Source organism: Vulpes vulpes, chromosome 12 (assembly GCF_048418805.1).
Source record: "Vulpes vulpes isolate BD-2025 chromosome 12, VulVul3, whole genome shotgun sequence".
Taxonomy (NCBI): domain Eukaryota; kingdom Metazoa; phylum Chordata; class Mammalia; order Carnivora; family Canidae; genus Vulpes; species Vulpes vulpes.
Window position 1 is genome coordinate 177,603,566 of NC_132791.1, and position 27,757 is coordinate 177,631,322.

Below are 27,757 nucleotides of genomic sequence, written 5' to 3' on the forward strand. Positions count from 1 at the left end.
TCCCTGCGTGGAGCCTGCTTCTCCCTCTGCCTGTGTCTCTGCCTCTCTCTGTGTGTCTCTCATGAATAAATAAAATCTTTAAAAATGTATATATACTGTCATGAATCCCAGAAATTTTGCTTCTAGTTAACTGCCCAGAAGAGACAGACACACACGTCCATACTTGGCCCCAAGTGAGCGCCGCAGCATTCCTAACAGCCCAAAGCTGGAAACAACCCACAGGTCCCTTGAATGTTGAACTGATAAACTGTGTGTGGCCATAATATAGAACCAGTCAGCATTAAAAGGGACCTAGCTTCCCCGCCCCTCCGCAGCTTTATTGAGCTATAATTGACAGTAATGGAACAAGTTTTTAATTCGTGCTTCAACACAGATGAACTGCAAATGCCTTCAGCAAAACGAGTGAAGTCACACAAAAGGTGGTATATTGTGTGATTTCATTCTTAGGAAATGTCTGCAAAGGTAAATTTCTAGAGGCAGAAAGCAGATCAGGGGTTGTCTGGGGAGAGAGTGGAGCCAGACTAACCATAAAAATTCATGAGAGGAAAAAAAAATTCATGAGAGAAAAAAAAATTCATGAGAGGGCTGCTTGGGTGGCTCAGTGGCTGAGCATCTGCCTTCAGCTCAGGCGTGATCCCCGGGTCCTGGGATTGAGTCCTGCATCAGGATCCTTGTCAGTGGGGACCCTGCTTCTCCCTCTCCCTCCGCCTGTCCCACCTGCCCCGCCACCCCTGCTGTGCTCGCTCTTCCTATCTCTCTCTAATAAATAAATTTAAAAATTTAAAAATTCATGAGAGAACTTCTTTGGGTGATAAACCTGTTATGAAATAGGATTGTGGTGAGAGTTGGATGAATATATAAATTCACTAAAATTCATTCCGCTGTGCATACATTACGGATGGAATTCCTGGCATATAAAATATAGCCTCATTGAGCTGTTTAAAAAACAAACAGTGAGAAACACCAACTTATTTTATGAGTCCAGCATTATACCAATACCAAAACCAGAGAGATCACAAGAAAAATATTTAGGTGAAGAGTACCTATGTCTACCATTTACTTTGAAATGTACCAAAAGCAAGATAGATAAATGAACGGGCGTAGGGATGACCAGATGAGCAAAGATGTGATGAAGGATGCTTAGTGAAATGGTAGAGTCTAGCTTTAGGAGAATCAGTGAATTGGGAGTTCACTGTAATTTTCTTTCAACTTTGCAAACCTTTGAAATCTTGAATAATAAAATGGAGAAGGGGGAAAGAATTCAATCATGGCACATGGCATGGCTCAGCTGCAAATATTTTTTATGAAGTCAAACAATGTAAATAATATTGACTTAGTCCAAAAGGGAAAAGAAAAAGTTTAAACAGATGGCAGGGCGCCTGGGTGGCTCAGTCTGTGGGGCACCCGCTTGATTTTGGCTCAGGTCATGGTCTGGGGTCATGAGATCAAGTCCTGCGTTGGGCTCCATGCTCAGCATGGAGTCGGCTGGAGATTCTCTTTCCCCCTGTCCCTCCACTCCTCCCACCCACCACCCCCTCACTCAAAATAAATTTAAAAATCATTTAAAAAATGTAGGTGGGGCAGCCTGGGTGGCTCAGTGGTTTAGCGCTGCCTTGGGCCCAGGGTGTGATCCTGGAGACCCAGGATCGAGTCCCGCGACGGGCTCCCTGCGTGAAGCCTGCTTCTCCGTCTGCCTATCTCTGCCTCTCTCTCTCTCTATGTCCTTCGTGAATAAATAAATAAAATCTCTAAAAAGATAAAATAAAAATATAGGTGGCAAGAGGGGGAAGGAGTATGTGTGTGGTGTGAGAGCTACATCATGGTCTAAGTCAGGGGAGGATTTCTGAACTTAGAGTCTGAGGAACAGCAGTATAAGGGTGGGTGAGGAGATGGACTTAGCACCAGAAGAAAGAGCTGTGAGAGTTGGCCGAGAATCCCAAGGGTGGGCTTGGTCGGGGAACGGCTGTTTACCATCATCAGCCTTGTAGTTTTGCTTGACTTAAAAACTAGTATCCGCATTATTCTGATAAAAAATAAACATAAAATTAAAAAATTCAGTCACCAAAAGCATATACTTAAGCTCTTAGAAAAAGAGTAAGACCCAAGGCCTTTGCGTGGTTGGGGGGCAGGAGACCAGCGTTGCCCACGGCCGGCTCCCATAGGCCAGGGCTGCTTCTCTGGGGAGGGCTCCTGGGTGCCAGAGGGGTCCCTCACCCTCCAGAGACCCCCAGATCCTGCCTCTGCCTCGGCTGGTGCGGTGGGGCCTGCAGTGGGCAGGAGCCTGAGGCTGCATCCCCCTCTCTTGTTCCTCTTGGTTCCTGGCTGGCTGAGTAGCCGCAGTCTGACACCTGGCACCCCGCCTGGGGGAGGCAAGCAGGTCCCAGCCAGGCAAAGGGAATTTTACATTTGGGACGAGGTGTGGCACCAGGTCATAAGGAGAGTCTGTGCCTCACGCCTGCTGAGGAGAGTATAGGGACCTCACGTTTACAAAGCATTTTGAGAGAAAAAGGTGGAGCCTAGAACAGGCAGGTGTGTCGTCAGGCCCAGACCTCTGCACTAAGGAGGTTTGGAAAGGAGAATGGGCACTTGCTTTTGTTTGTTTGTTTTGGGTTTTCTTTTGAGGTTATTGGAGAGAGAGAGGAGGGAGGGAGGGAGAGCAAGCATGAGCAGGGGAGCGGGGCACAGGGAGAGGGTGAAGCAGATTCCCTGCTGAGCAGGGATGACAATGGAGGGCTCCATCCCAGGACTAAGACAGATGCTCAACCACTGAGCCACCCAGGTGCCCCGGGGTCGTGCTTTCCCATGCTCCATGCTTGTTGCCACTGGGATGTCCCTCCCATGATGCTGCCGAATTTCCATTTGAGAAGCTGCAGGAGCAGGAGAGCCTGTCACAAGTGGGGCGTCTCTGCTGTGGTGAGACTCTGGCCAGGAGCCCCCGTGTTGACACTCCCCTCTGTGGCCAGGGGTCCCAGCTGCCTTTGTTCCTCAAGACTGGAGGGAATCGGTCCCTCGCGGTCATGGGCTGGAGAGACTAGACGCAGAGCTTCCCTGGGAGGCTGCTGTGAGGTTCCAAGCCGGAGCCTGTAGGAGCGGAGCTGGGCATCCAAGGACGAAGGTCTCCAGAGGGGAAGCAATGCTGCCCCGAGACTACCCTTGCACTGGAGATCTCGGCATCAACTACTCCTTGGGGCCCCCACCCCGCCTGCCTGCCTGCCTGCAGGTTTCAGACCTGCCAGCCCCCACGGTCGGGTGAGCCAAATCTTTAGATAAATCTCTCTATATATACACATCCTAAAGAACCCGGTCTCTTTCCCGATAGTCTCTATCGGTGATGGGTGACTACTACACACGTGGCTCAGGCAAGGTACCGTCCCAGGGTCATACACCAAGGGTGAGGCGGTGCGGGCATTCGGACCCAGGCCAGGTCTGCTCCAAAGTCATGTTCTTAACCAAACAGGACAATGGCCCTTTCACCTTGGACGTTGAGGGTCCGAGTCAGATGACGCCCCAGATCCAAGTGTCTGAGGGTCCCTAACTCCACGGAGCCTCCCCAGGGGAGCACAGCGGGAGGACTGGGCATGTCCCTCTTTTCAAGGCTGCACGAAGGAGCCTCTCCGCTGCGTCCTGCCCGCCCCCGCCCAAGGGACAGGGGCCACATGGGTTAGCACCTCTCAGGGGGAGGTTTGATTAGTCTGATTTGGGTTTCTAGCTCATCCAGACCACCTGCACTCCAGATGTAGGCCCCAGAGGCCCCAGGAAACGTGAATTCGTGGGTCACAGCGCCACCTACTGGTCACACAGAGGGCCAAGGGCAGAAACCAAATGCCCGCTGTTCTCTGAGGCCAGGATATTATCCCCATTTTACAGATTGGCAAATAGAACTTTTGCTCGCACCCTCCCCCATTCGTTCCATCATCTGTTAGATGCCAGGCACGATACTAGGTGTTGGGGGCTCAGAGAAGCCAGTTCCTCGGAGGGACTGTTAGAACGAGTCGGGGAGAAAGGCAAAGACAGAGGTGGAAGGAGTAGAGCGGGCACCCCCGAGGGATCCAGGTGTCCTGGGAAGGAAAGGCTCCACCGACGACAGGCTGGTGATGGTGTGCCGAGGTTCAGAAATTCTGGAGGGGTGCCAAGCTGAGTGGAAGGGCCGTGAGGGTCCATTTGATTCTAAATTCAGAATTCTTTCCCAAACACAGAAGGGCAGGTGCCAGGGAGGGCAGCTTAGCGAGCAAATGAGGGGTTTGGCTGAGTGTGGCTTGAAAGCAAGATACGAGACAAGGTGAGCTGCGCACAGGGGCTAAATGGGGCAGGATTCGGGCCGGAGGGTCACTCGCAGTTGGGCCCCAGGGCCACCAAGAACCCTGCTCTGCACACCAAAGAGTGTGAACGGTCTCCCCAACAACTGGGAGTCAGGTGTATGTGCTAAGTCAGCCAGCGAGTAAGATGATTGGACGTAGTTGGAAAGATAATCCTGCAGAGCGAGGATGGGGTGACACGAGAAGCAGGGACATCTTCTCAGAGATGGTCACCAAAGCAAGGGATGCTGGCAAAGCAGAGGCCAGAAGAGACGAGAGATACGGGGACACAGACTTGGTTGTGTGGCCGATGAGCTAGAGGTTCAGGGAGCAGTGAGTGGAGCCACCAGATGGCTCCCTGGTTTTTAGCTCGGTCCACCGTTTGTGGAAGCGAAATAAGAGTAGATGTGCGAGACAAGACGATGAGGGTGTTTAGACGTGTCAGCCTACGGGATCCCCGCATGGAGCTGCTGGAACGTCGGTGAGGTGAGCCGGATAAAGACCAGTGAGTCCAAGCTGCAGCGAGTGGAGAATTCCTCAAGGGGCTGGGGACCGGTGGCATCAATCCGACACGCCTACACTGGCGAAGACCCTCCATTTGCTGCAAGAGGCGGCCCACAAAGCAGCCCAAGACCTGCTGCCTTGCACAAGCATTTCGTCTCATGCTTACGGGCCCGCAGGGGACTGCAGTTAGGCCGGGCAACTGCTTCACGCTGTGGGTCAGTGCACTCGGCTTCGGGTCGAGGTCAGGTCTGTTTCCCGCGTCTCTCATCCTGCGTGACCCTCCACGACACGGTGGCTACACAGGGCGCACCGTCTTCTGATGAAGAGCAGCCCCCAGCAGGGCTAATGGGCATGCACAGTTCGCTTAAGGCCTCGCTGCAGACCCGCACACCATGGCTGCTGCCTGTCTTTCAAAGAAAGGTCTCAGCGTGGCTGAAGCCAACCAAGCTCACAGGACGAGAGCTAGACTCCAGCACGTCCATGCACTGCCGGGTCACCTGGCAGAGGAACGAGGAGCCGCGGATGCCCACGGCCCACAGCCAGTGGAGCTCCTCGCTGGTACGGGCCGTGCTCTGTTCTGTCTCTCTGTCTGCAGCATTGGAGACCCAGCCACCCAGCCCCAAGTCCTCCTGGCCACATGCCTTATGCTACACTGCAAAGACCTTTGGGTTCAGATAGACAACCTCGGCTTCGTTTCCTAGACCGTCACACAAGCCCTGCGATCTTGGAAAAGTCAGCTAACCTCTGAGTCTACATCATCTGCTAAAACCTCACCTCCTAAGACTGTCGTAAAGACCACATGGGATGATGTGTAAGAAAAACCTTGTCCTGCTTAGGAACCAGCAAAAATCCTTTCTAACCCACACACCTCTCAACAACTACCATTTGTCCTCCAGATTCTTTTTCATAAATATTTTATAGATCTTATTTATTTATTCACAAGAGACACAAAGACATAAACAGAGAGGCAGAGACACAGGCAGAGGGAGAAGCAGGCTCCATGCAGGGAGCCCGACGTGGGACTCGATCCCGGGACTTCAGGGTCACACCCTGGGTGGAAGGCAGCGCTAAACCGCTGAGCCCCCGGGGCTCCCCTCCAGATCCTTACACAGTTGTCATGCAGTGGTATCTAGACACAAGAGAAGTTCCTGGAAATCCCCTGGGAAGTAGTGATCAGACTTCCAGCCTTGCTGATTCCAGTTCGCTCAGAGGAGATTGCTTTAGGTGTCCCCGGGTGATTCTAAGGCACCACCGCTGGCATCTACCACACGCTGAGCGCTTAACTGGACTAGTTCGCTGTTTTGTGGGTTAAAGGTTTAGGTGTGTGTCCTCATGGCCTTCAGAAGGAGGAAGGGAGGCTTTCTGTCTCCAGCCAAGCCACCACTGATGGAGGGTGATACGATGCCTGTGTGTGCTGTACCTCGGTGTCCAAATTCCGTTTCACGTTCTGGTAACAGATGCAAATGGTCTTACGTACGATGTTTATCCTTGTGATGGCAAATACATACATAAATGACTAGAGATGAAGAACCTTTCCCAAGTGGACACGGCCAGAGTGATTAAAATGTGTGTTTATTCATTTACAAACCTAGTAGCAGGAAAAGAACATCTTAATTAAAATCGGCTTGATCGAAACAGGGCACGATGTTCCCACTGCGTTCTGGAGTCAGAAACGCTGGTCATTCTGGGTGCCTAAAGTCACAGGGCTGCTGAGAAAGACCCACGCAGGAAAGTGCCTTAGATGTCCTCGGGACCTCGCGCCGACCCTACAGGGGGGTAGAAAGGGGCTGAGGCAACTGCACATTTACTAATGTAAATAAGGAGTTACAGCCCTGTACCCTAATCACGATGGCATTTCCCGTATCCTAAGAGTAGACCGGAGAACAAAGCGTTCACTGTGCTGCTAGAAACCCCTTGATTGAAACAAGCTGCAGAAAGGCCTTTGATCTGGGGACTGGAAGCTATGGGGTGAGGATGGGAACCCTCAGAATGAGTGAAGTTCCTTTGTTTTTGGCCTTCCTGTCTACACCCCCCCAGGGGACTTTCCGGGGCCCTAAGGCCTAAGGCCTGAGACCTCGGCTCCAGGTCTTGGTGTGCAAAGGAAATCCTGGCACAGACCTTTTGAAACAGATGCTAAAAATACCCCCTCCCCACCCCTTGCAATCTCTGTCCCCGAGGGACAGAGAAGCAAGGCAGAGGGTTGCAAAGCTGAGTCCAAGTATGAGGAGAAGGTCCTATGAAGACATGTGTGACGGTCATGGGTTGAGGGAAGAGGGAAAGCTGTGCCGGCCGCTACCCGGGCCCGTCGCCAGCAGGAATCCACGCGTCGACTATCACCGCGTCACCTCGTCACCTCCGCTCCGTGCGGCCCGCGGGCTCCTCCCAGCCCTCAGCCCACAAGCCGCACGGTCACGCCGCCCGGCCGGGGGCCGCCAGGTTTTCTCCCCACACTGCCGCGTCTGGCCATCGGGCCGGACTCCCCAGGAATACACCTCGGATGGGTTCGTCTAGCTGCTCTTCTTCGGGCCGGTCGGCGGCCCCAAGCTCTCAGCCCTTAGCTAGAACGCGGAGTCGTTTCTCCAGCACCGAGTCCAGCACGTCCTCTGCGCTCACGGAGCCTCCGGGCTCAGCAGCCAGAACTCGGCGCCGCGGGGTGCGAGTGAAGCGGCGGCTCCGCGGGGAGCCACGTCTGCAGCTCGCGGGCGGCCCGGAGCCCCGCGGCCCGCGCTGGCCCGGCCCTCCCTGGCGCGGGCGCCTCGGCCGAAGGGGGCCACAGGGACGCCAGGGGCCCGCGCGGGGCCGGGGCTCGGATCCCACGGGCGGGAAAGGAGGACGAGGCGCAGCCGGCACGGGCCGCCGTAGCCTGAGCTCGCTGCCCACTCGGGGGCGGGCTGCACGCCGCGCCGGGCCGGGCTCCGAGCGCCGGGGGGGAGCCCGCCCGGCCCACGACTGCGGGGCTGCGGAGGGAGGGCCGGGCCTGCAACCGGCGGGAACGGCCGCGCCCCGCCAGAGCCTCGCCCAGGAGGCGCCGAGCGCCCGCGGGTCCCGCGCGCCCTTCTGCGGGGCGGAAGCGGCAGCGCGCCCGAGGGCAGGGCGAGGCCCCGCGCTCCCCGCTCCCCGGTAGGGCGAGCGGCCCACGGCGGACGTCCCGGCCCCGCCCGTCGGGGTCAAGCGGGCCCGCGGCCCGAGCCCCAGCCCCCGCCCCCGCCGCCACACCCAGCGCCGGACCCGCGCGGCGGCCCAGGGCGGCCCGGAGCCCCGGGGCGGGGCCTCGCGAGACCCAAACAAGCCCCACGTGGCAGGGGCGGGGCCGCCTCGGGGACGTCACGGCGCGCGCGTGCGCGGCAGCGACGGCCAGGCGCCGGCGTACCCTTGCTGGGGGCCGTAAAGCGCGGAAGGTCGCGGTCCCGGGCTTCCCCGGAACTTTTTACTCCCTCCGCCCCGCCCCCTTCGCTACCTCCTCAGCCCCGGTTCTGGCGCCGGGACCGCTCCCGGCAACTGCTGTGGCTGCTGCCCCGCTGCCGCCGGGGCTTGTGGTGCGGCCCGCGGAGCCCGCCGGGGCCCGTGAGGTGAGGACACGGCGGCGGGGCCGCTCCGGCCTCCGCTCCGCGCGCGTCTCAGCGGCCCCCTTTCCGCTCCGGGCTCCCGGGGGGGGGGGGGTGTCCCGGCCGCCCCGGGTCGCGTCGCTTGCGCCAGCTCGCCTCGGCCTCGGGCGTCCGGGCCGACAGGGGTCCGCCCCGTTTCTCCCGTCCGGCCGCGGCGTCCCGGGCCTGGGGAACCCGTGCCCGGCTGCCCGGGCCTGCGCAGCGGCTCCTCCGGGCGTCCGCGGCGACCTCGCCGGGGCCCCCGGCCTCGGGTTGCGCGGCCCCTCGCGCGGACGAGGCGGGTCTCGCCGGGGCTGTGTCCCCTGCGGGTGCAGTCGCTTCCCGCCTGGAGACGCGCGCCCCGCCGGTGCTTCCCGGATCGGCGGACGGCTGCGGAGAGCGGCGGCCGCGTTCCCGGGAGAAGCGTAGGCCGGGCAGGGAGCCGTGTTCGCGACGCGTGACCACTCGGGGCCGGCGTGAAGGACACAGGTCAGCGCCGGGACCTTCGAGTGCGTTTGCCGGGGCGTGGAAGCCCGACGTCCGGGGGAGGGGAGCCGGGCCACGGGGCACACTTGGCCGGCGCTGGGCATTTGCGTGAAGTTCCTCAACTTGCCCGATCACCTGGGGGCACTTGTTGGGGATTACACACCAGGACCAGTAGGGTCAGGCTCTCCAGAGACGCAGCCTGGGCTAGAGACGTGCCAGGTGGCTCTTAGGCTGAGGCAGGTGGGGGGAATGTTGATCGACCCCCACTCACCGGGCCCCCTGGTCCCCAGCGGCCCGTTCGCACACACGCGGTGACCATGCAGAGGAACAAGTCCGAGGGCCTTGGAGCTGTGCTCTGGCCCTTGTTGGTGTGCGCGGATGTGAGCGTACCTAGTCCCCATACGGAGGTTGCTGGGCAGGTGTTTTTCTTCTTAGTAGAAAGCGTTGTGGGGTCATCTTAGTTTTAAAAAGGTGTAGTGTGTTTTAGGGGTGCCTGGCTTGTTCAGTCGGAAGAGCACGTGACTCTTGCTCGTTAGTTGGAGTGGTGTAGAGGTTACTTAAATAGAACCTAAGGTAGGTGCGCGCCGCACACAAGCGTCCCTAGAAGGTGCTGTAAAGCCGGTAGCATCTTTTATTTCTCTGTCTTTGCCATTTTCAATTTCTTCTCTACTGGCTTTTTCCCGCCTCTGCTTGCAAGCTTTGCTTTGGTTTTGCTGCCAAACCTACAGGGATACTCTGGTGCCTTCCTTCTTTGTTTATCCACTTAAAATTCTCTTTTGTTCTTGTTTGCCCTCACCACTTCGGTGACTCTCTGAAGGTCACGATGCACACGAGGTCAGGAATCCTCTCCTCGGTTCTTATCACCAGAGGCTTTTTAACATAGTTTCTTCCATCTGGAACCTCATCTGTCATCATGCTGCTTCTGGGACTTTTGCAGTTCCTTTTATCCTGCCAGGGGGTGTGCCTGGTGGTTCTGTCCTCACAACCACCTTTTCTTTATTCATCTGATCTTATTTGAAGGGTAGCAGGGAGGAACGTTCTAGGGTAGATTCGGTGGTGCTGGCCTGGCAAGGTTTGACTGCCGGCTCTGCCACTCACTGGCCTTCGAGAATCATGGATGCAGTACTTCTCTGTGTCTCAGCTTCTGGGAGTGTAGAAAGGAAGTTCTGATATCTGCCTCCTAGGATTGTGAGGCTTGAGTCAGCTGTACACACGAAGCAGCATCTAGCAAGCCGATGGTAACTGCCTGTGAAAATAGTACCATTTTCTTTTTAAAAATGCTTTCACGTGATTTAGATATCCCGTCAAATCTGAGGGCCTGGCCTTGAGACCGCCGAGTCCTCATTGAGCTTTTTCCCCTGTCGTGCATTCTGTCCATTCATCTACGTGTATTTCCTGGGTGCCTACCCTGAATGCTGGGAAAATCATGCTATAGTTGGTCTGGGCTCCCAGAGAGCTCCATTACAATAGGAGCTAGAAAGTACCACTGACTGGGTGCTTCTTAGGTGCCAGGCGCCGTGTTGTTCCTTATTGTCAGATGGAGTGTCTGCAGCAGGTGTGCGAGGTAGGTAGTCCTAGCTCACTTTCTGGATGAGGAGCCCAAAGGCCAGAAACGGTCTGACTTGCTGAAAGTCCTAGAGCCAATGAGAGGTGGGGGAGGTTTTCAGACCCACAGCTGTCTGCCTCAGGAGCCTGCGTGGTCAGCTGGGTTGTTGCGCTGCTTCCCTGAGTGGCGAACAGACCACGAGAGAGCCCGGGAAGCTCTGTGCTGGGAGAGGTGCGGGTGATAGGGGAGAATGTGGAGGCGTCACCCGCCTCAGCACTGGGGGAGAGGAGGTCTGATCCGGTGTCAAACAGGCTGAGAGCTGAGGGGGTGACCTTCGTTTGAGGGTCGGGGGGAGTGGCAGGAACTAGACTACTTGGTTAGAGGAACAGTGTGCCCAGAATCCTGTGCCGTTTGAGGAATTGATTACAAGTAGTTCAGTCTGGAGAGAGAGAGAGACCGAGACCGACCGACCAGAGACGACAAGTGAGCCAGATGGTGAAGCATCCTGCACTTCCTGTTAAGGAGATGGCCTTTTCCTGAGGACATCAGAGGGTCATTGAAGAGTTTGAAGCAAGGGCGTGAAGCAAGATTTTCACTTGAGTGAAGCAAGATTTTCACTTGAAAAGACCGGCTCAGAGTCCTGTCAGGATTGTGGGGGGTGGGGAGGAGAACGGTGGGCAGAAGCCCCGTCAGGAAGCTTCTGCAGTAATCTGAGCAGGGGCGGCGGCCTGCACTCTAGCTGCGATGGGGATGAGAGAAGTGTAGCGTGTGGAAGCGTTGCTCCTTGCTGGCGGGCTGCGTGGAGGAGATGAGAACCCTTGGTATTACCCAGGGTTCCCGTATATGGTGTCGCTGGGGACGCAGGAGTGGAGCAGGTTTGGAGATTGAGGAGGATGGGTGTCCCTGTTGGATGTGCTCAGTTTGACCTCCGGGAACCCAAGTGGGCACGCCGGCCGGGGTTCAACTAGAGGCGGGGCCAAGCGTCACGGTAGGCAGTGAAGTCACCCTGGAGAGTAGCGGACCGAGGGGAGAGGCTACTCCCGGAGCACCCCGAGGGACATGGAGTCGGAAGGTCGGGCCGGGGAGAGAGGCCGGCGAAGACGTGACCAGGGGGCAGCAGGAGTCCAAATAAAACGGGGCAAGAGGGTGTGAGTAGCAGGAGCAATAGGCGCTATGCAGTGCTGCGGACAGGATGCGAGGTGAGGCCCGTGGCCCCGCAAGTTGGCAGCATGAGCAATCTTGGGGAGAGCCGTGTTCCTGGCTGGGCGGGACAGAAGCCCCAGCCGCTTTGGGTTCAGGACAGACTGGAAAGGGGGAAAGTGACAATAATACATGAAGCCCTTTCCTTAATGTATTTGTCAAGTGGATTATCACCTGATCTCACTCATTTGTGGAGTGTAGGAAAAAAACAGAGAATCATAGGGAAAGAGAGGAAAAAATAAAGATGAAATCAGAGAGGGAGACAAACCATAAGAGAGGCTGAATCGTGGGAAACGAACTGAGGGTCGCTAGAGGGGAGAGAGGTGGGGGGACGGGGCCCCTGGGTGATGGGCATTAAGGAGGACATGTGATGAGCACTGGGTGTTCTATAAGACTGATGAGAATCGCTGGCTTCTATCTCTGAAACCAATAAGCAGTACATGTTAACTCATTGAATTTGAATTAAAAAAACAGAAACAATATTTGTCGAGTGAAAAGACGGGTTGTGAGATCACATTAAGAGTCAGTTCTGGCATGATCTCCGGCCACTGCAGTCACTAAGGAGTAAGGAAAGGTCACAAGACAGGTGGAGACACTTAGGTGGACATCTGGATAGCTCATTGGGACTGGTCGTTTTCTATGAAGGGAAAGCGCTTTTTTTTTTTTTTTTTTTTTTTTAAGATTTTCTTTATTTATTTGACAGAGAGAGAGCGAGCACACAAGCAGGGGCAAGCAGCACAGGGAGAGGGAGCAGTGGGATCCCCACCGAGCAGGGAGCCTGATGTGGCGTTCAGTCCCAGGACCCCGGGATCATGACCTGAGCCAAAGGCAGATGCTTAACCGACTGAGCCACTCATGTGCCCCTTAAGATTTTATTTATTTATTTGAGGGACAGAGTGCACGGCTGTGAGCAGAAGGGGCAGAGGGAGAGAGAGAATCCCGCCGTGGGGCTCGATTCCACGACACCCAGACCATGACCTGGGCCAAAACCCAGAGTTGGACGCTCAACTGACTGAGCCACCCAGGTGCCCTGACGGGAAATCATAATCTCCTATGTTTGTGTGTGTGTGTGTGTGTGTGTGTGTGTGTGTGTGTTTTCTCTCTCTCTCTCTCTCTTTTTTTTTTTTTTTTTTTGCCAAGACCATAATTTTTATAATTCAGAATTTTTAAAATTAAAAATCATTCTTCGAAGACCGTTACGGAGCTTTTGTTCCATTTCTGAAATTGGTTGGGAGGACTCAAGCATATGAAAATGCTGAGGGTCAGAGGGGAACCCCGAAGGTACGTGAAAGAGGAGCTGGCTTGACAAAGCTGGGCTCAGGGGAAGGAGGGAGAGGTTTCTGGGCTACTTGTGCGGGCGTGAACTTTTGACCCTCTGAGGGAAGGAGAGATGGTTAGATGGTTAGAGATGCAAGTGGGATGATGGGTAGAGTTTCGGGGGGGAGATGAGATGGGTTATGTGCATGGGAGGAAGGAGGAAAGGAGGCCGGGTCTGAGGTTGGGAGAGGAACAGCGTGGTGGGTTCAGATCTGCCTGTGGCCGAACCCTTGGTGGCCCGAGGCTAGGTAGGGGTGCCTGCTGGCCAGAGCCAGGAAGGAGCAGGGTCCTGTGAGGGGAGGAGAAGGAGGATGCCCGCCTTCCCTCCTGATGGTGAGTGCGGTGGGCCGGGGCTGGCCCTGTGGCGGCTTCTGTTTGAGACAGCTGGACAGGGACGGGGGTGGGGGTGGGGGTGGGGGTGGCGTGAGGCCTGGTGACTGCCTCAGGTAGCCCAGTAGTCAGCCCTGGTTGGATGGGGTTTGTCTCGGGACCCGAGTGGGCCTGCTTGGTCTCCTTCTGAGATCCTGTGTGGTGGACGGGCACCCGGGCCTTGGCCTTGGGCTAGTTGGGCTGTTCGGGGCCCACCGTGGGTGCCGGCCTGGGAGTGGCATGCTGCTGGGCGCCCTGCGTGCCAGGGCTCTGCTCTGGAGTCTCTCTTTTCCCAAGCTCGGTGACCCTGCCATCTCCAGGCAGGTCTGACTACAGTTTCTGGAACTTTGGACAGGCCTCCGTTTTGCCGGGAGAACAGTTCTCCCCGGTGGCCCGATCCTGTACCCTCTCCTTTCTCTGCCTTACAGTGTTGATTGTCTCATAGACACGTGGGCAGGGTCCCAGCCTGTGACACCCGAGGGTGCGTGAGAAGCCCACCTCGCCTGACCCTCCCCTGCTTCTGGGAAGAGGCCTGATGGACCTTGAGTCCCCAGCCCGGGGCCTGTGCAGACCCGGGGCCCACCGTCCCTCACGGTGGCTTTGGGTCCTTTCTCTCTCTTTTCTCTTCCAGGACCTCATTCTTTGTCCCCACCTCTCCTTCCTCCTCACCCCTGCCCTTCCCACCAGTAGTGAAACAATGTCCAGGGCCTGAGCCTTTATCAGCAAAGAGTCTTGCTCTGCTCCCATTCTTTCCTGCTCTGGCTGGTTTTTCTGCTCCCTTCAGAGCAGGATGTGAAGGAGCAGTCTGCGCTCCCTCACCTCCTCACCCTGGAGCTTGCCCTGTCCGCATTTCATCCGGAACACTCTCCTGCAAAGGTTGTTCTTTTTGAGGACATCAAGGGCCTCTGTTGTCAAGTCCCAGTGGAACTAGGCCATCTTGCTGCACCCCTGGGCACCCCCAGTAGTGAACCGCTTCCTGAAACCCTTTTCTCTCTTGGCTTCCGTGACCCTCTGCCCAGTTCTCTTTCTGCTTCGCAGCGGCTCCTTCTCCGTCTCTTGAACCCCTTGTGTTTGTCTGGACGCTCTGTGAGTCTGCCCGGTACTTTGCTTCTCTTTCCAAGCTGTGTCTGCTGGGGAGCCTCAGGGTTCTTCTTGTTGCCCGGCATGAACGGGTCTCCACATACCCCATGTGGTCCCCAAGCTTCAGGCCTGCATGTCTAGCTGCTGCTTGGCCTTTCCCCGCAGAAGCCCGCGAGGCGACCTGCCTTGACACCTCAGAGGGGGACGTTTGCTTGTCTGCGCATGCGTACCTGTGCCCTCCTCGGCCTCCCTCCCCAACCCTGGTCCTTCACACTGTAGTCCCTGGCACCAGTTACTTAACCCAGAAACCCCGCCGCCGTCCTTGTTTCTCCCCTCGCCCCATTTTATCATCCCGTTTGTCGAGTCCTGTTGTTTCACCTCGAAAATAATCCAGTCGTGGCTCTGACTTCACCGCCACCGTCCTGCTGGGAGCCCCCGGGCCCTCCCCCTAGGACTGCGCTGTAGCTTCCTAGCCCTGCTTTCCCTCCGGTCGTGGGGTCCGCTCCCGCCCTGGAGCCTGACTGATCTTGGACAGGCATACCCGGTCATGCCATTCTCTGCTTTAGTATCTTCCTCTGCACTCGGAGCAAAACCCCCGCTCGTCACGATGGCGTCCAAGCGCCGTGTGTCGTTGCTTTCTGCCTGCCTCTCCAGCCTCGGCTTGGGTCATGTCCGCCTCGCTCATGGTGCTGTGGGCCCACCGGCCTCCCTTCTGTGCCCGGACTCCTCGGGGTCGGCCTCACCTCAGGGCCTTGGCACGTGCGTGGGCCTCTGTCTGGGAGACCATACAGCTGGTTCTTGTTCACCGTCAGGTGGCTTTTCCAAGGTCACCTTCTCCCGAGCATCCTGTCTTACAGGTGCCTTCAGTTATTCCAGCACATTGGCCTCGGTCCTCGGTTTATGTGTGCAGGGGCCGCCCCCGCCGTCGGCACCCTCTCCCACACTCACCCCCCGCCCCCACGCCTCTGTGTCTCTGACGAAAGTCGCATAGAGGCGAGGACCTCCTCCCTGTTGTCCACTGCTGGGTGTACAGCTAGTGAAGCGTCTGGAAGTGCGCAGATGCCTCAGACACGCGCCGAAAGCACGATTGTCTTCCTTTGTTGCTTCTTTCCGTTTCCCCATTAATCCCGTGCGTCGAGTACAGCGGGATAAGATCTGGTTGCTCTCTCCATCTAGTGTGAATGCCGGGGATCTCCCTAGGCGGGTGAGAGCACGTCTCCCAGCCGCCGACGGACGTGATGTTCCACCGGTTGCTGTCGGTGGTCCGAAGACAAAGGACCGGCCGAGGATGGCAGAACTGGTCGTCGGGGAGAAGCGGCGCGTCTGCTGCCGAGGCGCATTCTGTCGCCCTGCCTGCCCAGGCGCATGTCGTCATCTGCGGCGGGGGAATCATGGGCACATCCGTGGCCTATCACCTCTCCAAGATGGGGTGGAAGGATATTGTCCTTTTGGAGCAGGGCAGGTAAGGACCTGAGGGCACGCGGCTCGGGGCTCCCCTCATCCCCCCCACCCCCCACGTTGTCCTGCCAGTAGCTAACCTGACTGATGATTGGCGCTAAGTAGCCTGAGAAGAACCACAGAGAGCGAGATCTCCTGTCCGCGGTTTCGGAGTATGTGATACCCCCATTTTCTGGCTTTGGGAGAGGTGGCAGGTTCCGACCTGCCAAGTATCCAGAAAGGGTGTGTTTCATTTCAGGGTCACGGCACGCCATACCCTCTTGTCCTCTTTGCTGTTGTCACACAGCAACAGAAACCCTCAAGAGCCTCCTCTGTGAGCCCAAATGAAATCGGCTACGTCCCGCCTGATTTCTGTTCCCTTTTGTCCTTGAATCCGCTTCTTTTAGAGCCACGGTAGATTTACAGGACAAATGGGAAGGCGGTGCGGCGCTCCCGTATGCCTCAGCCCCGTGCGCACCTCGGTGAACATCTGAGGCTGGGATCGCCGTTAAATATAACGAGTCAGTGTGGATGCCTTTTTATTAACTGAAGTTCATACTTTGTCCCAAGTTGTTTCACTCTTCCCCTAATGCCCCTCTTCTGTTCTATTGCCTACCAGAAATTGGATGACCTTTAACCCGTCTGTTGTATTTATTTCTGAATAGGCAATACATTTACACGATTCAGATTGAAAAGTGTAAAAGAGTGTACAGGGAAAAGTCTGCCTCCCATCCCTGACTTCTAGCTGGAAGTTCCCCTCGCTGGAGGCAAGTTAAGTTCCTTGTGTATCGTTCCAGATAGTCCCCATGTACATGAGCAGATCTGTATGGGTCAGTTTGTATATGTGTGCCTGGGTATTTGTTTTATTATTTTTTTCTCTTTTTTTATACGAGTTAGTAGCATACCTCAAACAGTGTCGCCCCGCCCTTGCTTTTTCATTAGGATTGTTCCATAGTGTTGCATAAAAGCTTCCTCTCGTTCCTTTTTTTATGGCTGTGTAGAGCGTCCCAGGGTAGAGGGGAACTCCAGACTGTTCGATCCCGCTCATGTCAGTGGATATGTAGGTTGCTTCCATCTTTCGATATTACAGACAATGCCGTAATGAGGATCTTTGAACTAGTTGTGCTCATAGGTGTGGGAGTCTACCTAATAGTGTCCTGGATGCCTCCTGCAGGCTGGCTGCTGGCTCTACGAGGTTCTGTGCTGGCATCCTGAGCACCGCCAGGCACTTGTCCATCGAGCAGAAGATGGCAGACTATTCCAACAAACTCTACCAGCAGTTAGAGCAAGAAACGGGCATCCAGACAGGTAAGCAGGTAGTCCCCCGCTTACCGGTCTGCCTGTGCCCAGAGTCTGGCACTCAGTACTTGACGTGGCCCGACACCACGTTTGCCTGGAGATTCGGTGGTTAAGGCCTGTGCGTGAGCCTGGGCTGTGCCGCTCACTGTGGTCTTACCTTGGGCAAGTCTGTTAGCGTGTTGAGCTGTCTCCAGCACCCCTGCCCATCAGTCGAGGGCATTCTGTCCTCGTCCCAGATACTGCCCAGAGCCTGTAGTTCTTAGGATCTTGAGGGTTTCCTGGCCCATTTCCTATTCTTTCACTCCCTGGAGCACATACAGTAAGTGGCCACGTTTGGCTCCTGAACGAAGAAGCCGAGGAAATACTTCCGTTTCGGTGCTTGATGGTGAAATCGTGGTGTTTTCACCAGTTGCTCTTAAGGCTGCTTCTGACTAAGAAGCTTAAACGTAGGTTACTCCTTTATGTGTGTCATTAAGGGAAAGGAAACCCAGGGAATCGTGAGCTAAGTAGGACTGGAGCAAGTAGAATGGGAAGGCCCAGCCACGGGATGGTCCCGCACGATCTCAAGTTAGGAGCCTGTCTGTCAGCGTGTGTCAGGGGATGGATTGGCCGGAAGCCCAGGGTCGAGCCGAGCATCGTGGCTGATGAGAAACTGTTTGGTGGCCACGGGAATTGTCCTGAGGGAGTAGCAGGGCCTAGTGATGAAATTCAGGATGCTCGTCTACGTCAGCATTGCTCTTTTGAAGACCTGCATGATTCAGATCACAGATAAGTCTAGACCCCATCCTGACAAGGAACAGTAAAGCGGCTCTGCCATGTGACCCCAGTGTAAGCACAGTTTGCGGTTTCCTTTGCTGGCCGACTTAGAAATTATGTGACCCGTGATAGAGTTTTCATTGGGAAGGTGAGATTTGAATTATTATAAAGTTTGATGACGGACTAAGGCTTTGTGGCATTTCCCTTTCGTATGATTCGTACTCTGGTGAAGTGTAACGTTGTCCGTAGATCCTAGATTAAGACCCGATGTCTAGGGACTGGCATCGGGTAGGTGTGTTAGTGGGGAGAGGAGCTAGAGGTGGGGAGGGAAGAGGCCCTACGCCGTTGAGCACATAAGCGGAGCTCCCAGGCTGGCCCTGAGAGTGGGCGCCTCACTTGCCTCGCCCTGGTCCCCGCCCGGTGGATGGGCCTGACTTGGCCAGGCTTCCTTTTGAGAGGCAAGGCCTCTGGGTGCAGATAGTAAAAGTAGTTCCTGCTGCCTCACCACCTCTGGCTTTTGTTAGGGTTGCTGCCTGCTACACGCAGGACAGGTGGGAGGGAGTCCCTTTGGGTTGGATTTAATTTGATGGCAACAGCTACTCGCGTCGGGTATGAAGCAGAGTTTGAGTCAGAAGGGGGTCCACATAAGGGGCCCTGAGCTGGAACTGCTGACTTCGGGTGCCCTGGTTCGGTCCCTGGTGCTTTGCCAAGCCTTGCATTGTTTACCAAGCCCAGCCTGCGTGCTAGAGGGACAGGGGTCCTAGGCCTCTCTTCCAAAGGTAAGTTAGTCTCACTTCAGGTCTGGGTCACCGTCAGGAGCCCCGTATTGAGGCTGGTGTCTCTTTGATGCTGGTGGGCAGTGAGAGAGGTGGGGGCGATGGCGGGCTCTCGGGATCATCCTCCATCTGTCACCCCCATTGCAGTTCAGCAGTGGTGCGGTGAAAGGGGACGTGGGGTCCCCCGCTGGAGAATTGTGTTACCTGGCAGGATGCGCAGGTTGCGCTGCATGGATTGCTGCCAGCCAGTGGACTGCTTTTGAGACATTGTGAAGTCAAGTGACCTATGTACAGCCTGGATTTCCCGATACTACATGCTAATCCTCAGAGGATGGTGCATTGAAGTGACATGTGTGATTGGTACCTAAATATCCTGACACACAGTCCTTCATCCAGATCTGGTTGCCCACACGGATCTTGTCTCTCCAAAGTTACGTGTCGTTTTGTTGACGCTGTTTATTTAACTGTGTATCAAACGGTCTTTGTACTACCTTTTGTATTGGGGATTGTCTTTCTGCTATATGTGTTTATTTCTTGTTTCCTCAAATACAGAAATCCTCAGAGGATGGTTCATTAAGTGACCTATGTGCTTTCTGGTCAAAGCCTATTTGGGTCTTCTGAGAAAAGCCTTTTTCAGGTGATTTTTCTCTTGGAAAGAGAGCAGCAAAGTCTAAGGAGTGGAAAGTTTCTGAATTCACCAAAGTGAGGACATGTTTGGGTTTGTTTCTGGTTTAGAGCCCCTGCTGAGTTCCCTCCTGCGGCGCATGCCTGAACTGGACACTCTGGAGATCATGAAGTTGGTGAACTGCCCCGAGATCTTCACCCCAGACATGAGGTGCATCCTGGGCGAGTCTCCTTTGGTGCAGGGCTACTTTGTCTTGGCAGGAATGAACTCTGCTGGCATCTCCTTTGGTGGAGGGGCTGGGAGGTAAGTGTTCCTGCTGACACCCTGCTGGTGGGGCTGCTTCCTTCCTAGAGTTACTTGTTCCTGATGTTGTGTGTAATGTCCAGGCGTAACCTGGTATGTTAATGAGGAGGTACACCTAATTTGAGAGTTGTCCGTTTCAAAGTAGTCACTGTGGATGTTCCAGAAATGTCATTGTGCAAAGTGTTTGGGAATTCCTCTTTTGAAATTGGTCTCAGAGACTATGGGATATACTTTTGTACTCAATGTTGGCCATTCAGTCATCTGGTTATTTAAGATGTAAGATTTGAAAGACAAATTGATGAGGTTGTTATAGACACATTATTCTATCTACTGATTCATGGATGTAGTTTCTCAAAAAAATAGCTGAGTAAATAAAGTCCAGTGACTGAATTTGTTAGATCCATATAGTGAAAGATCACTGGTGCTTCTCTCCCTTTTCTTCTCTCCCTGCTGTGTGAACAAGAATATGGAGAGTCTGTTTTGCACCCCACTGTGGGCTCTTATATAAGGGGTGATATGTGCAGTCCAGCTTCTTACTATGAAATAAGCTGTCAGGCAGGAGGGGTGGTCAGATCCAGCAACAGCGATAGTAGCCTCAGGATGATCATCAGAGGCTCTGTCTGGTCTGCTACCCCTGCGTGGAGGTTACTTAATGCCCCTATATTCCCTTGGTTTCCACATGGTTTTCTTAGTCTTTAACAGGATAAATGGATTTATGGAAAGTGTTTACCCCTTGTGATGGCAAATACAGGTAATTGAGGTATTAGAGATGAGGAACATTTCACCGGGCAGCCCCAGTGGCACAGCAGTTTAGCGCCACCTGCACCTCGGGGTGTGATCCTGGAGACCTGGGATCGAGTCCCACGTTGGGCTCCCTGCATGGAGCCTGCTTTTCCCTCTGCCTGTGTCTCTGCCTCTTTCTCTTTCAGTGTCTCTCATGAATAAACAAATAAAATCTTAAAAAAAAAAAAAAAGAAAAAAGATTTCACATGTGGACACAGCCAGAGTAATTAAAATGTCTATTTATTTGTTTACAAACTTAGTGACATGGAAATCTGAATTGGAATCTGGCTTGATAGAAACACAGTGCACAATGTTAATACCGCATTCGTGGAGGCAGAAATGCTCAGTCACCCCAGATACCTAAAGTCACCAGAGCTCTTGAGAAAAATCCCATCCCCTAAAGTGCCTCACATATCTTCAGCACCACAAGCTGACACTACATGTGTAGAGAGGGGCTGAGCGGACCGCACATTTACAAACATAAAGGAGGTACAGCCCTGTACAATAATTATAATGGCATTTCTTATATCCCTAGAGTAGACCAGAGAGTAAAGTGGTAACTGTGCTGCTAGAAACCCCTTGAATGAAAGAAGCCTCAGAAACTTTCTACCCCACACCTGTTGGTCTAGGGAAGGGAGGTTATGGTGCAGTGAATGGGAGCCCTCAGATTGGAGTTTCTTTTCGACCTTCCTGTCTACCCCCAACCATGGGACATTCCAGGGTAAGGCACGAGAACCGGGCTAGGAGAGAGGTGCTCCGATCTCCAGTTCTTGGTGTGCACGGAAATCTGGCACAGATCTTTTGAAACGGATATTAAAAATACCCTCCCTACCCTCTTCTAATTTCTGTCCTTGAGACAGGACACCAAGAAGGCAGAAAAGGGTTGTGAAGGGCAAAATAGGTACATCTAAATGAGAAAGCAAGCCTATGAAGAAATGCGTTCTCTAAGGGACGTAGATTCTTTACTCAGAGAAGTCAAGAATATTATACAATGAGTAACTGATGTTTAGTGGACAAAGAGAAGGCAAACACATAGAAAAATATTTAATTCTCTTGAAAAATAGTGCATTTGTAGTGATGAGGGACTGCAAATGCAAGCCCCATACAGGTGACAGGGAGCCTCACAACTCAGCACCTTAAAGTTAATGAGGCTGAGGTGGGGGTTGCTGGAGAGGCGCTGCCGGCAGGCCCAGAGCCCGCTCCCAGCCCCAGCAGCGCATGGCTAGCGCATAGCACTCCTGTGTCTTCCACCCTCACGTGTCCTCCACGGTTCCCACCCCTCTGCTGTGTGCTCCCGAGTCCTTGTGCCTGCAGAGGACAGTTCTTGACTCCTGAAAATCTTCCCTTTATCATGCTGATCAAAGCTGCTTCAATCAAGTTGGGGAGGGAGGCAGGTGCAGAGGGGGTGCACAAAAAGAAATGAAAACAGTAGAAAGTTCTTCAGTATTAAGCACTAGTGACCAAGCCTCCATCTTGGATGTAAGGAGATCCTTACTAGTTATACTGGCCAAGCAGCTACAAAGAAAATTCAACCTGCTAGCGCACCCTGAAAGTGTGCCAGTGCAGTTCTACCAGGACACAGCCTTCCAGGGGCAGAACCAAGACTACAGGTTATGCAAGATTCCCTTTTATCTCCCTTAGGTTCTCAGAGGAGGGGGAAGACTCACTCAGATGCCAGCATGTGTGTCCCTCAGGCAGAGGATGAACAGAGCAGGGTGGTAGGTGAGCTCTTCAGTGAAGCAAAACCACCTTCCAAAAGCTGCTGTCATTCCTGCCACATCCGTGCTGGTGGTAGGGGTAATGTCTCAGGTGCACTCAGAGGCAAGGTAATGGAGAAAGAGGTCCAACTACTGGTCTGTACAAGAAGGTAAAATCCCGGTACAACAGGACTTCTGGTGAGAAGCCAAGTGACCAGGCTCCCCTCCTGCAGAAATGGGACAACTGAGATTAATCCCCGAGCTTCATGGTCTCTGGGTCCCTGGCTTGAATGGCAGCTCTTGTATTAGGGGGTACAGCCCCCACCACGGCAGAGCACTAGAAATGTAGTGGGAATTGTTTGGTTCTCTCTACTGTCGCAGGTCCTGCCTACGCTTTGTGTTTCTAGGTTCAAAAGGAAAAGAGCAGAACCCTTGCCTGAAGAGAGCACAAGAGGGGACCATGGATCATTTCAGAGAGAAAAAGGACCAGCAACCTGAAACCAGAGTCCTGCGGACAATTCTCAGGAATTCAAATCCCACAAATCTCTAGGAAGAGATGAGCGGTCACACAAGGTAAATGTGTGTGTCACAGAAGGCCCAGCACACGTGGCCCTGCTGCCCCAGGAATGACAATGTTCTGACCGTCAGCTCTGCTGGAGATAGGAGAGTCACCCTCTTCAGTGTTAGGACCAAAGAGAGAAACTACCAGATTCATATTGTCAATACCTGAATTAACCGAAAGAGATTTCAAGAGTGAGTTTTAAGGAGCTAAAAGCAAAGTGTGTATGTCAGGGCACTAAAGTGATGCCTCAGAAAATTAACATCTCGCCAGAGTCTTAAAAGTGTGACCCCTATTTATGGACAAGATGTAACTTACACATAAGTCTAGAATGGTCTTTTAGATTCAACCCCAAATATTTACGAGGAGGAGTGTGGTGCGGAACATGGGATACCTTCAGTGCCTCATTGCCTGTTTCCATCTTCCTTGGTCAGTGAGGCCCTGCTGCTCAGCCCGGTGCCTGGTTCCTGCTCATCACAACCGCTGCCCTCTGCTCTCCAGTGGGGCCGCACCTCTCCCCTTTGCTACTCCCTACCTCAAGGAGCATTGCTTAGCAAACAGACCTCTACCTACCTACTCCCTTAATAAATCAACTAAAGCCTTTCTTTAAAAAGCGGACACGGCTGTCAATGATCAAGTAGGGATTGTCTGGCTGGGGAGTGTAGAAGGAATCTGTCTGATGAAGTGGGTAAACTGATCCCAAGACATGCCACAGCAGACAGACACACCTGAGAACTGTAAGCTGCTCTAAAAACAAAAGGCCCTTGTTTAGGATACTTAAAGATCTCTCAGAGCTAATGCTTCTAAGATACCAAGACAACAGTTTAAAATCAGTAACAGCAAAGGCTGGGTAGTCTCTCACCCCTTAGGAAACAGACCCCGTCTAAAAGTGTGGAGGGTCTTCTCGTACCCCTACCCCCACCCTTCCCATTAGAGACCCAGACTGTGGGCTAGATGGCCACCCCACTCAGAATATACACCCTCCACACTCAGAATCCTCTGCACAAAAAAAAAAAAAAAAAAAAAAAAAAAAAGATCCTCTGCACACTCAGGTGGGCCACCTCTGCATGGACATGTCTGTTCTGGACCAGAGGAAACAAAACTTGGGAGGCCAGCAGCTCTCCTGAACTCAGCACAGCCAGCAAGGTTTGGTTCCTCCCCAGTACCAGTTGCTGAGCGAGCCAGCTGGCTACAATGGGCCAGACGAGGGAGGACAGACCAAGTCCCATGTGTTTGGGGGAGGGGGGGGGGTCAGGCTGGGACGACAGCATAGAGCAGCAGCAGCATTCTAGCAGCAGAAAACCACCTCAGGGCCACCTTCTGAGATCAGACCCATTCAGCTGGGAAAAGCAACACAAAAGGCAACATGGTTTTCCCTTTTAAACACTGGCTTATTTACAGAGGCCTCCAACCCTCTGAGAAATGAGTGAGACATGAAAATTTTAGGCAGGGGGCCCTGGCCTGACAGTCTAGTAACTGGGTCGGTAGGGAGGCCAGGATGGTGCCAGATTAACCATTGACTACAGACCAGGTAACGTCCACGTGGCGCCTCTCGTGAGTGAGGTAGATGGTCATCCTCTTGCTAGAGGTATCAGGGTGTCAACCCACGGCACGATGGAAGAGAATGATCTGCCCGGCTCAACGGCACAGGCTTTTGCCCAGGGCCGACTGAAACCCACAGCAACCCTCCAAAACAAACAGGTTACTCCGAGGCAAGGTGGCCTCACGGAGCTGGACTCTTGCCCTGAGGCCTGCACACCACCAGCCTCCCTGGCTTTGAAACACAGCAGGAGAAATCAGACCGCCATGGTCACCTATTTCCAAAGTGGAGTTTGCGCCTGTCCTGCCTGTCAGGCTTCGTGTCACCACGGGGCTTGGGGGGAGGGGGAAGAAGAGCCCAGAGTGGCATCAGATGGAGGCTGCAAAAGGGAGAAGGGAAGGGGGAAGAAGGAGAGAGGTTGCAAAGCAAAAGGTTTAAAAGCCGGTGAGGTTAAAGATCCCATCAAGGAGCTGAGAGCGGGACCAGGAGGAGGAGGGGCCCTGCAGTAGGGGGCAGGCGGGCAAGCAAGACTGGCGGCCATTACTTCCCGTGCAAGTCACTCAGCTCCACTTCATCCTTTCGGCGCTTGTGGGTGAAGAGTGAGGTGACTGGGTAGAGCTTGGCCTTGGCCTGGAACCGATGTCCTGCGATGTCAATCTCATATTCTCCCCGGTTGATGAAATCTGCTGTCACCACCTGTTCTTCTCCAGTGTCCTCGGAAAAGTTGTGCACAAAGCCCAGGCAGACGTGGCGCTCCAGGGTGTAGCTGTAGGCGCTGCTGGTAGTCTTGCCCGCGTACTGCCCGTTGCGGTAAATGGGCTCTCCCCACCAGGGCCAGAGGTCCAGGTCTGTGTCGTGATCGTCCAGGATGAACATGGTGAGGCGTTTGTACACTCCGTTCTGCTTCTGCTGCAGCAGGGCATCTCGGCCCATGAAATCCATCCCCTAGGAGAGAAGGGCAAGGCTGAGACGGGACGGACAAGCCGCGTGGCCGGAGAGCAGGCAGGGGCAGGGGCCCCCGGCGTCACAGCGCCAAGCCCTGCTCCCAGGCTTCCCACGTGAAGAACTGCATTTGCCATGTAAAAGATCTCCTCAGAGGACTTCTGTAACACAGGCACACATTTTATAAACCGATTTCAACCACAAGACCACATAGGAAAAAAAAAAAGGAAGAAAAATCAAAAATACTTGTCCGATCTTAGAAAAATGTTTATATATACGTACACACACACACACACACACACACACACACATAATCTAAACAAAAAGCCCATGCATGGGTATCAATGTCACTATATATATTTGCATGTACAGGAAACCTGAGCAGGACAGAAACTGAGTGATCATGATCAAATAGTGATTTTTAATTTTCTTGATACTTTTCCCTATCTTCCAAAATTCGTATAGATTACTTTTATCAGAAAAAGACTGTAGATCTACTGTACGATAGGCAAGGATTGCTAAGATATTAAGTTTAAAAAAACAAGGTGTGATGAAGCAAGCATGTGGAATCCTCCAGCTAGGCTGAGGGGAGTGCATGCTGTGTGTTTGCACTGCCCGGAGCGCTCAAAGAGACATGCTATGCTGGTGCTTCTGTGGAAGCTCTCAGTGGGGTTCAGAGGTGGGAAAGAGACCTGTCATTCCTATCCTCTTGACCTATGACTTTTTTAATGGTGTATTTACTTTATGAGGCAAGTGAATATAAGATTAGTAATTTGTACAAATACCCATGCATGTTAATGGAAAAACTTCCCTGAAAGCACTCCGTCTAAAGGAGAGCCAAGTGGGGCTCCTGGATGGCTCAGACAGTGAAGCACGTGACACTCGGTCTCGGGGTTGTACGAGGGAGGTGTGGGAAGCGCCAAGTGTTCATAGCCAGTTTTCATATCAGGACAGACATGTTTTTCATTCTAAGGGCATCCTCACTGGCCTCGTCCACCCAAGGCCATCCCTGGGCCTTCCACGTCAGCCCTTCCTTTCCTGTGGAGGATTCTGCTCCTGTGGTGGCGGTGGGGGACACAGTGGGCTGTGCAGATACAGTACCTTCTCCAGTTTTACCCGAGACTCTCGTCCACATTCCAGGGGGGTGGTGAGGGTATTTAGATCCTGACCCCAGAAGGCAAAAAACTTCTCAATTCGAAGACTACGAAGAGCATAGTACCCAGCATTCCGGATTCCGTATTTCTGCCCAACACTCATCACTTCGTTGTACACATGCAGGGCATACTAGAGGGGGGAGACGAGACGTCAGTAACCCGCACACCTTTAGAATTCAACATGGGGGTGTCTGGCAGTGCTGATAGCAGATAACATTGACCTTGACAAGGGAGAAGGTCATATGAAATTCTCAGGATGTCTCATCTTTGACAAACCAAAGCACTACTGCTGAGGAGTAATGAGCCAGGGTTACCCCTGACCCCGACATAAGCTCCATGAAAGCAGTACCCATATCTTCCCCTTCTCTCTAGTGCCTAGGACAGGAAACAATCCTCAAGTAACACTACCAGGTGTACTTTTACCATCCAGTCAGTGGCCAGGCCCCTAACTACCTCTCAAACAGCCTGCTCATCTGCCCCTGGCTTTGTTTTCTTCCCCCCTCCCCCCACCCCACCACAACCCCTTAGGCACTGCCATGCTGGGAATGTGTCACACGGAACTCTATGTACAATGTCTGACTTTTCACAGGTGACAGCACATCTGAGAGACCCAGATCGAGTCACAGAGGAGCCAGGAAGGCAGTGTCCCCCCACCTGTGTCCCACAACAGCCAGCCTCATGGCATTCTTTTCTTGGTTCCAGAAGCTGTAAGTATCAGATACCTTAAATAAACAAAGTTTGCCAAACAGAAAGCCAATGTTCAATCCCTGCCTAAACATACTCTGTGGAATCTAAAGCCCAGAACAGACTACATTATTTGCTTTAAAAACTGTAAAACAGGGATCCCTGGGTGGCGCAGCGGTTTGGCGCCTGCCTTTGGCCCAGGGCGCGATCCTGGAGACTCGGGATCGAATCCCACATCAGGCTCCCGGTGCATGGAGCCTGCTTCTCCCTCCGCCTGTGTCTCTGCCTCTCTCTCTCTCTATCATAAATAAATAAATAAATAAAAAAGAAAAAAAAACCTGTAAAACAGAAAAAAGGACAAGCAGAGAAATGCTGTACAATCACATTTACATGTAGAATCTAAAACAAAAATGCAAACCCACAGATCAGAGTTGTGGTTCACAGAGGTGGGGAGTGCAAGGCGGGGGCGGGGGGGAAGTGGAGGAAGAGAGGGCAGAGGACAGGACTTCCAGGTAGGAGACAAATGGAACTAGGAAGGGAGCAGACACCCTGAGAACTGCACGCCCCTGCTATGTGACCAAGGCTGAAGTTGTTAAGGGAGTGAATCCTAAGTGTTTTCACCTGGAAAACACCTTTGTGTTTTTTATATTTATGAGAGATGAAAGACACTCATGAAACTCAGCACAGTAGTTCTTTCACAGGGCACCTCAGCCCGCCATGCTGTGCACCTCAGATATGTCCAGCGGTGTGTTCCCATGACAGCTCAATAAAAGTGGAAGATGCAGAACCCCAGCTTTCATTGGTGTTGCAGTTCTTTCCCC

At 53.7% G+C, this 27,757-nt stretch overlaps 2 protein-coding genes across 11 annotated transcripts in view; one reads left to right on the forward strand and one right to left on the reverse strand.

Annotated features, from left to right (window-relative positions):
- The first annotated feature begins 8,148 nt into the window (after positions 1–8,148).
- On the forward strand, positions 8,149–27,004 carry LOC112915663 (pyruvate dehydrogenase phosphatase regulatory subunit, mitochondrial-like). Of its 7 annotated transcripts, none has more exons than XM_072731491.1 (6): positions 8,149–8,368; positions 15,558–15,843; positions 16,993–17,126; positions 19,385–19,577; positions 22,439–22,630; positions 23,051–23,229. In XM_072731491.1, the coding sequence occupies exons 2-5, from the start codon at positions 15,620–15,622 to the stop codon at positions 22,605–22,607; spliced, it is 720 nt and encodes a 239-aa protein (XP_072587592.1). In that variant the 5' UTR covers positions 8,149–8,368; positions 15,558–15,619; the 3' UTR covers positions 22,608–22,630; positions 23,051–23,229. The 7 variants fall into 7 exon arrangements, 5 of the variants coding, with proteins under 5 accessions (XP_072587592.1, XP_072587590.1, XP_072587594.1 ...); XR_011996118.1 differs by having other exon boundaries at positions 8,174–8,368; positions 22,465–22,630; XM_072731489.1 differs by lacking the exon at positions 23,051–23,229 and adding an exon at positions 26,842–27,004 and having other exon boundaries at positions 8,174–8,368.
- The window catches only part of PDPR (pyruvate dehydrogenase phosphatase regulatory subunit), a 36,840-nt gene continuing 29,666 nt past the window's right edge, over positions 20,584–27,757 (reverse strand). For all 4 annotated transcript variants that reach the window (XM_072731488.1, XM_072731485.1, XM_072731487.1 and 1 more), the window contains 2 exons: positions 26,200–26,382; positions 20,584–25,101 (listed from right to left, as the gene is read on the reverse strand). In XM_072731488.1, the coding sequence (XP_072587589.1) occupies positions 24,697–25,101; positions 26,200–26,382 (588 nt within the window). In that variant the 3' untranslated portion in view covers positions 20,584–24,696. The remainder of the gene's footprint in view (positions 25,102–26,199; positions 26,383–27,757) is intronic.

What these genes read in the sequence shown, in the direction of transcription:
- LOC112915663 (XM_072731491.1), top strand. Translation starts at nt 15,620, where the DNA reads ATGTTCCACCGGTTGCTGTCGGTGGTCCGAAGACAAAGGACCGGCCGA. An exon ending in AGAAACGGGCATCCAGACAG is followed by an intron (nt 17,127 to 19,384) that starts GTAAGCAGGTAG and finishes TTTCTGGTTTAG; the next exon opens with AGCCCCTGCTGAGTTCCCTC. An exon ending in TTTGGTGGAGGGGCTGGGAG is followed by an intron (nt 19,578 to 22,438) that starts GTAAGTGTTCCT and finishes CTACTGTCGCAG; the next exon opens with GTCCTGCCTACGCTTTGTGT.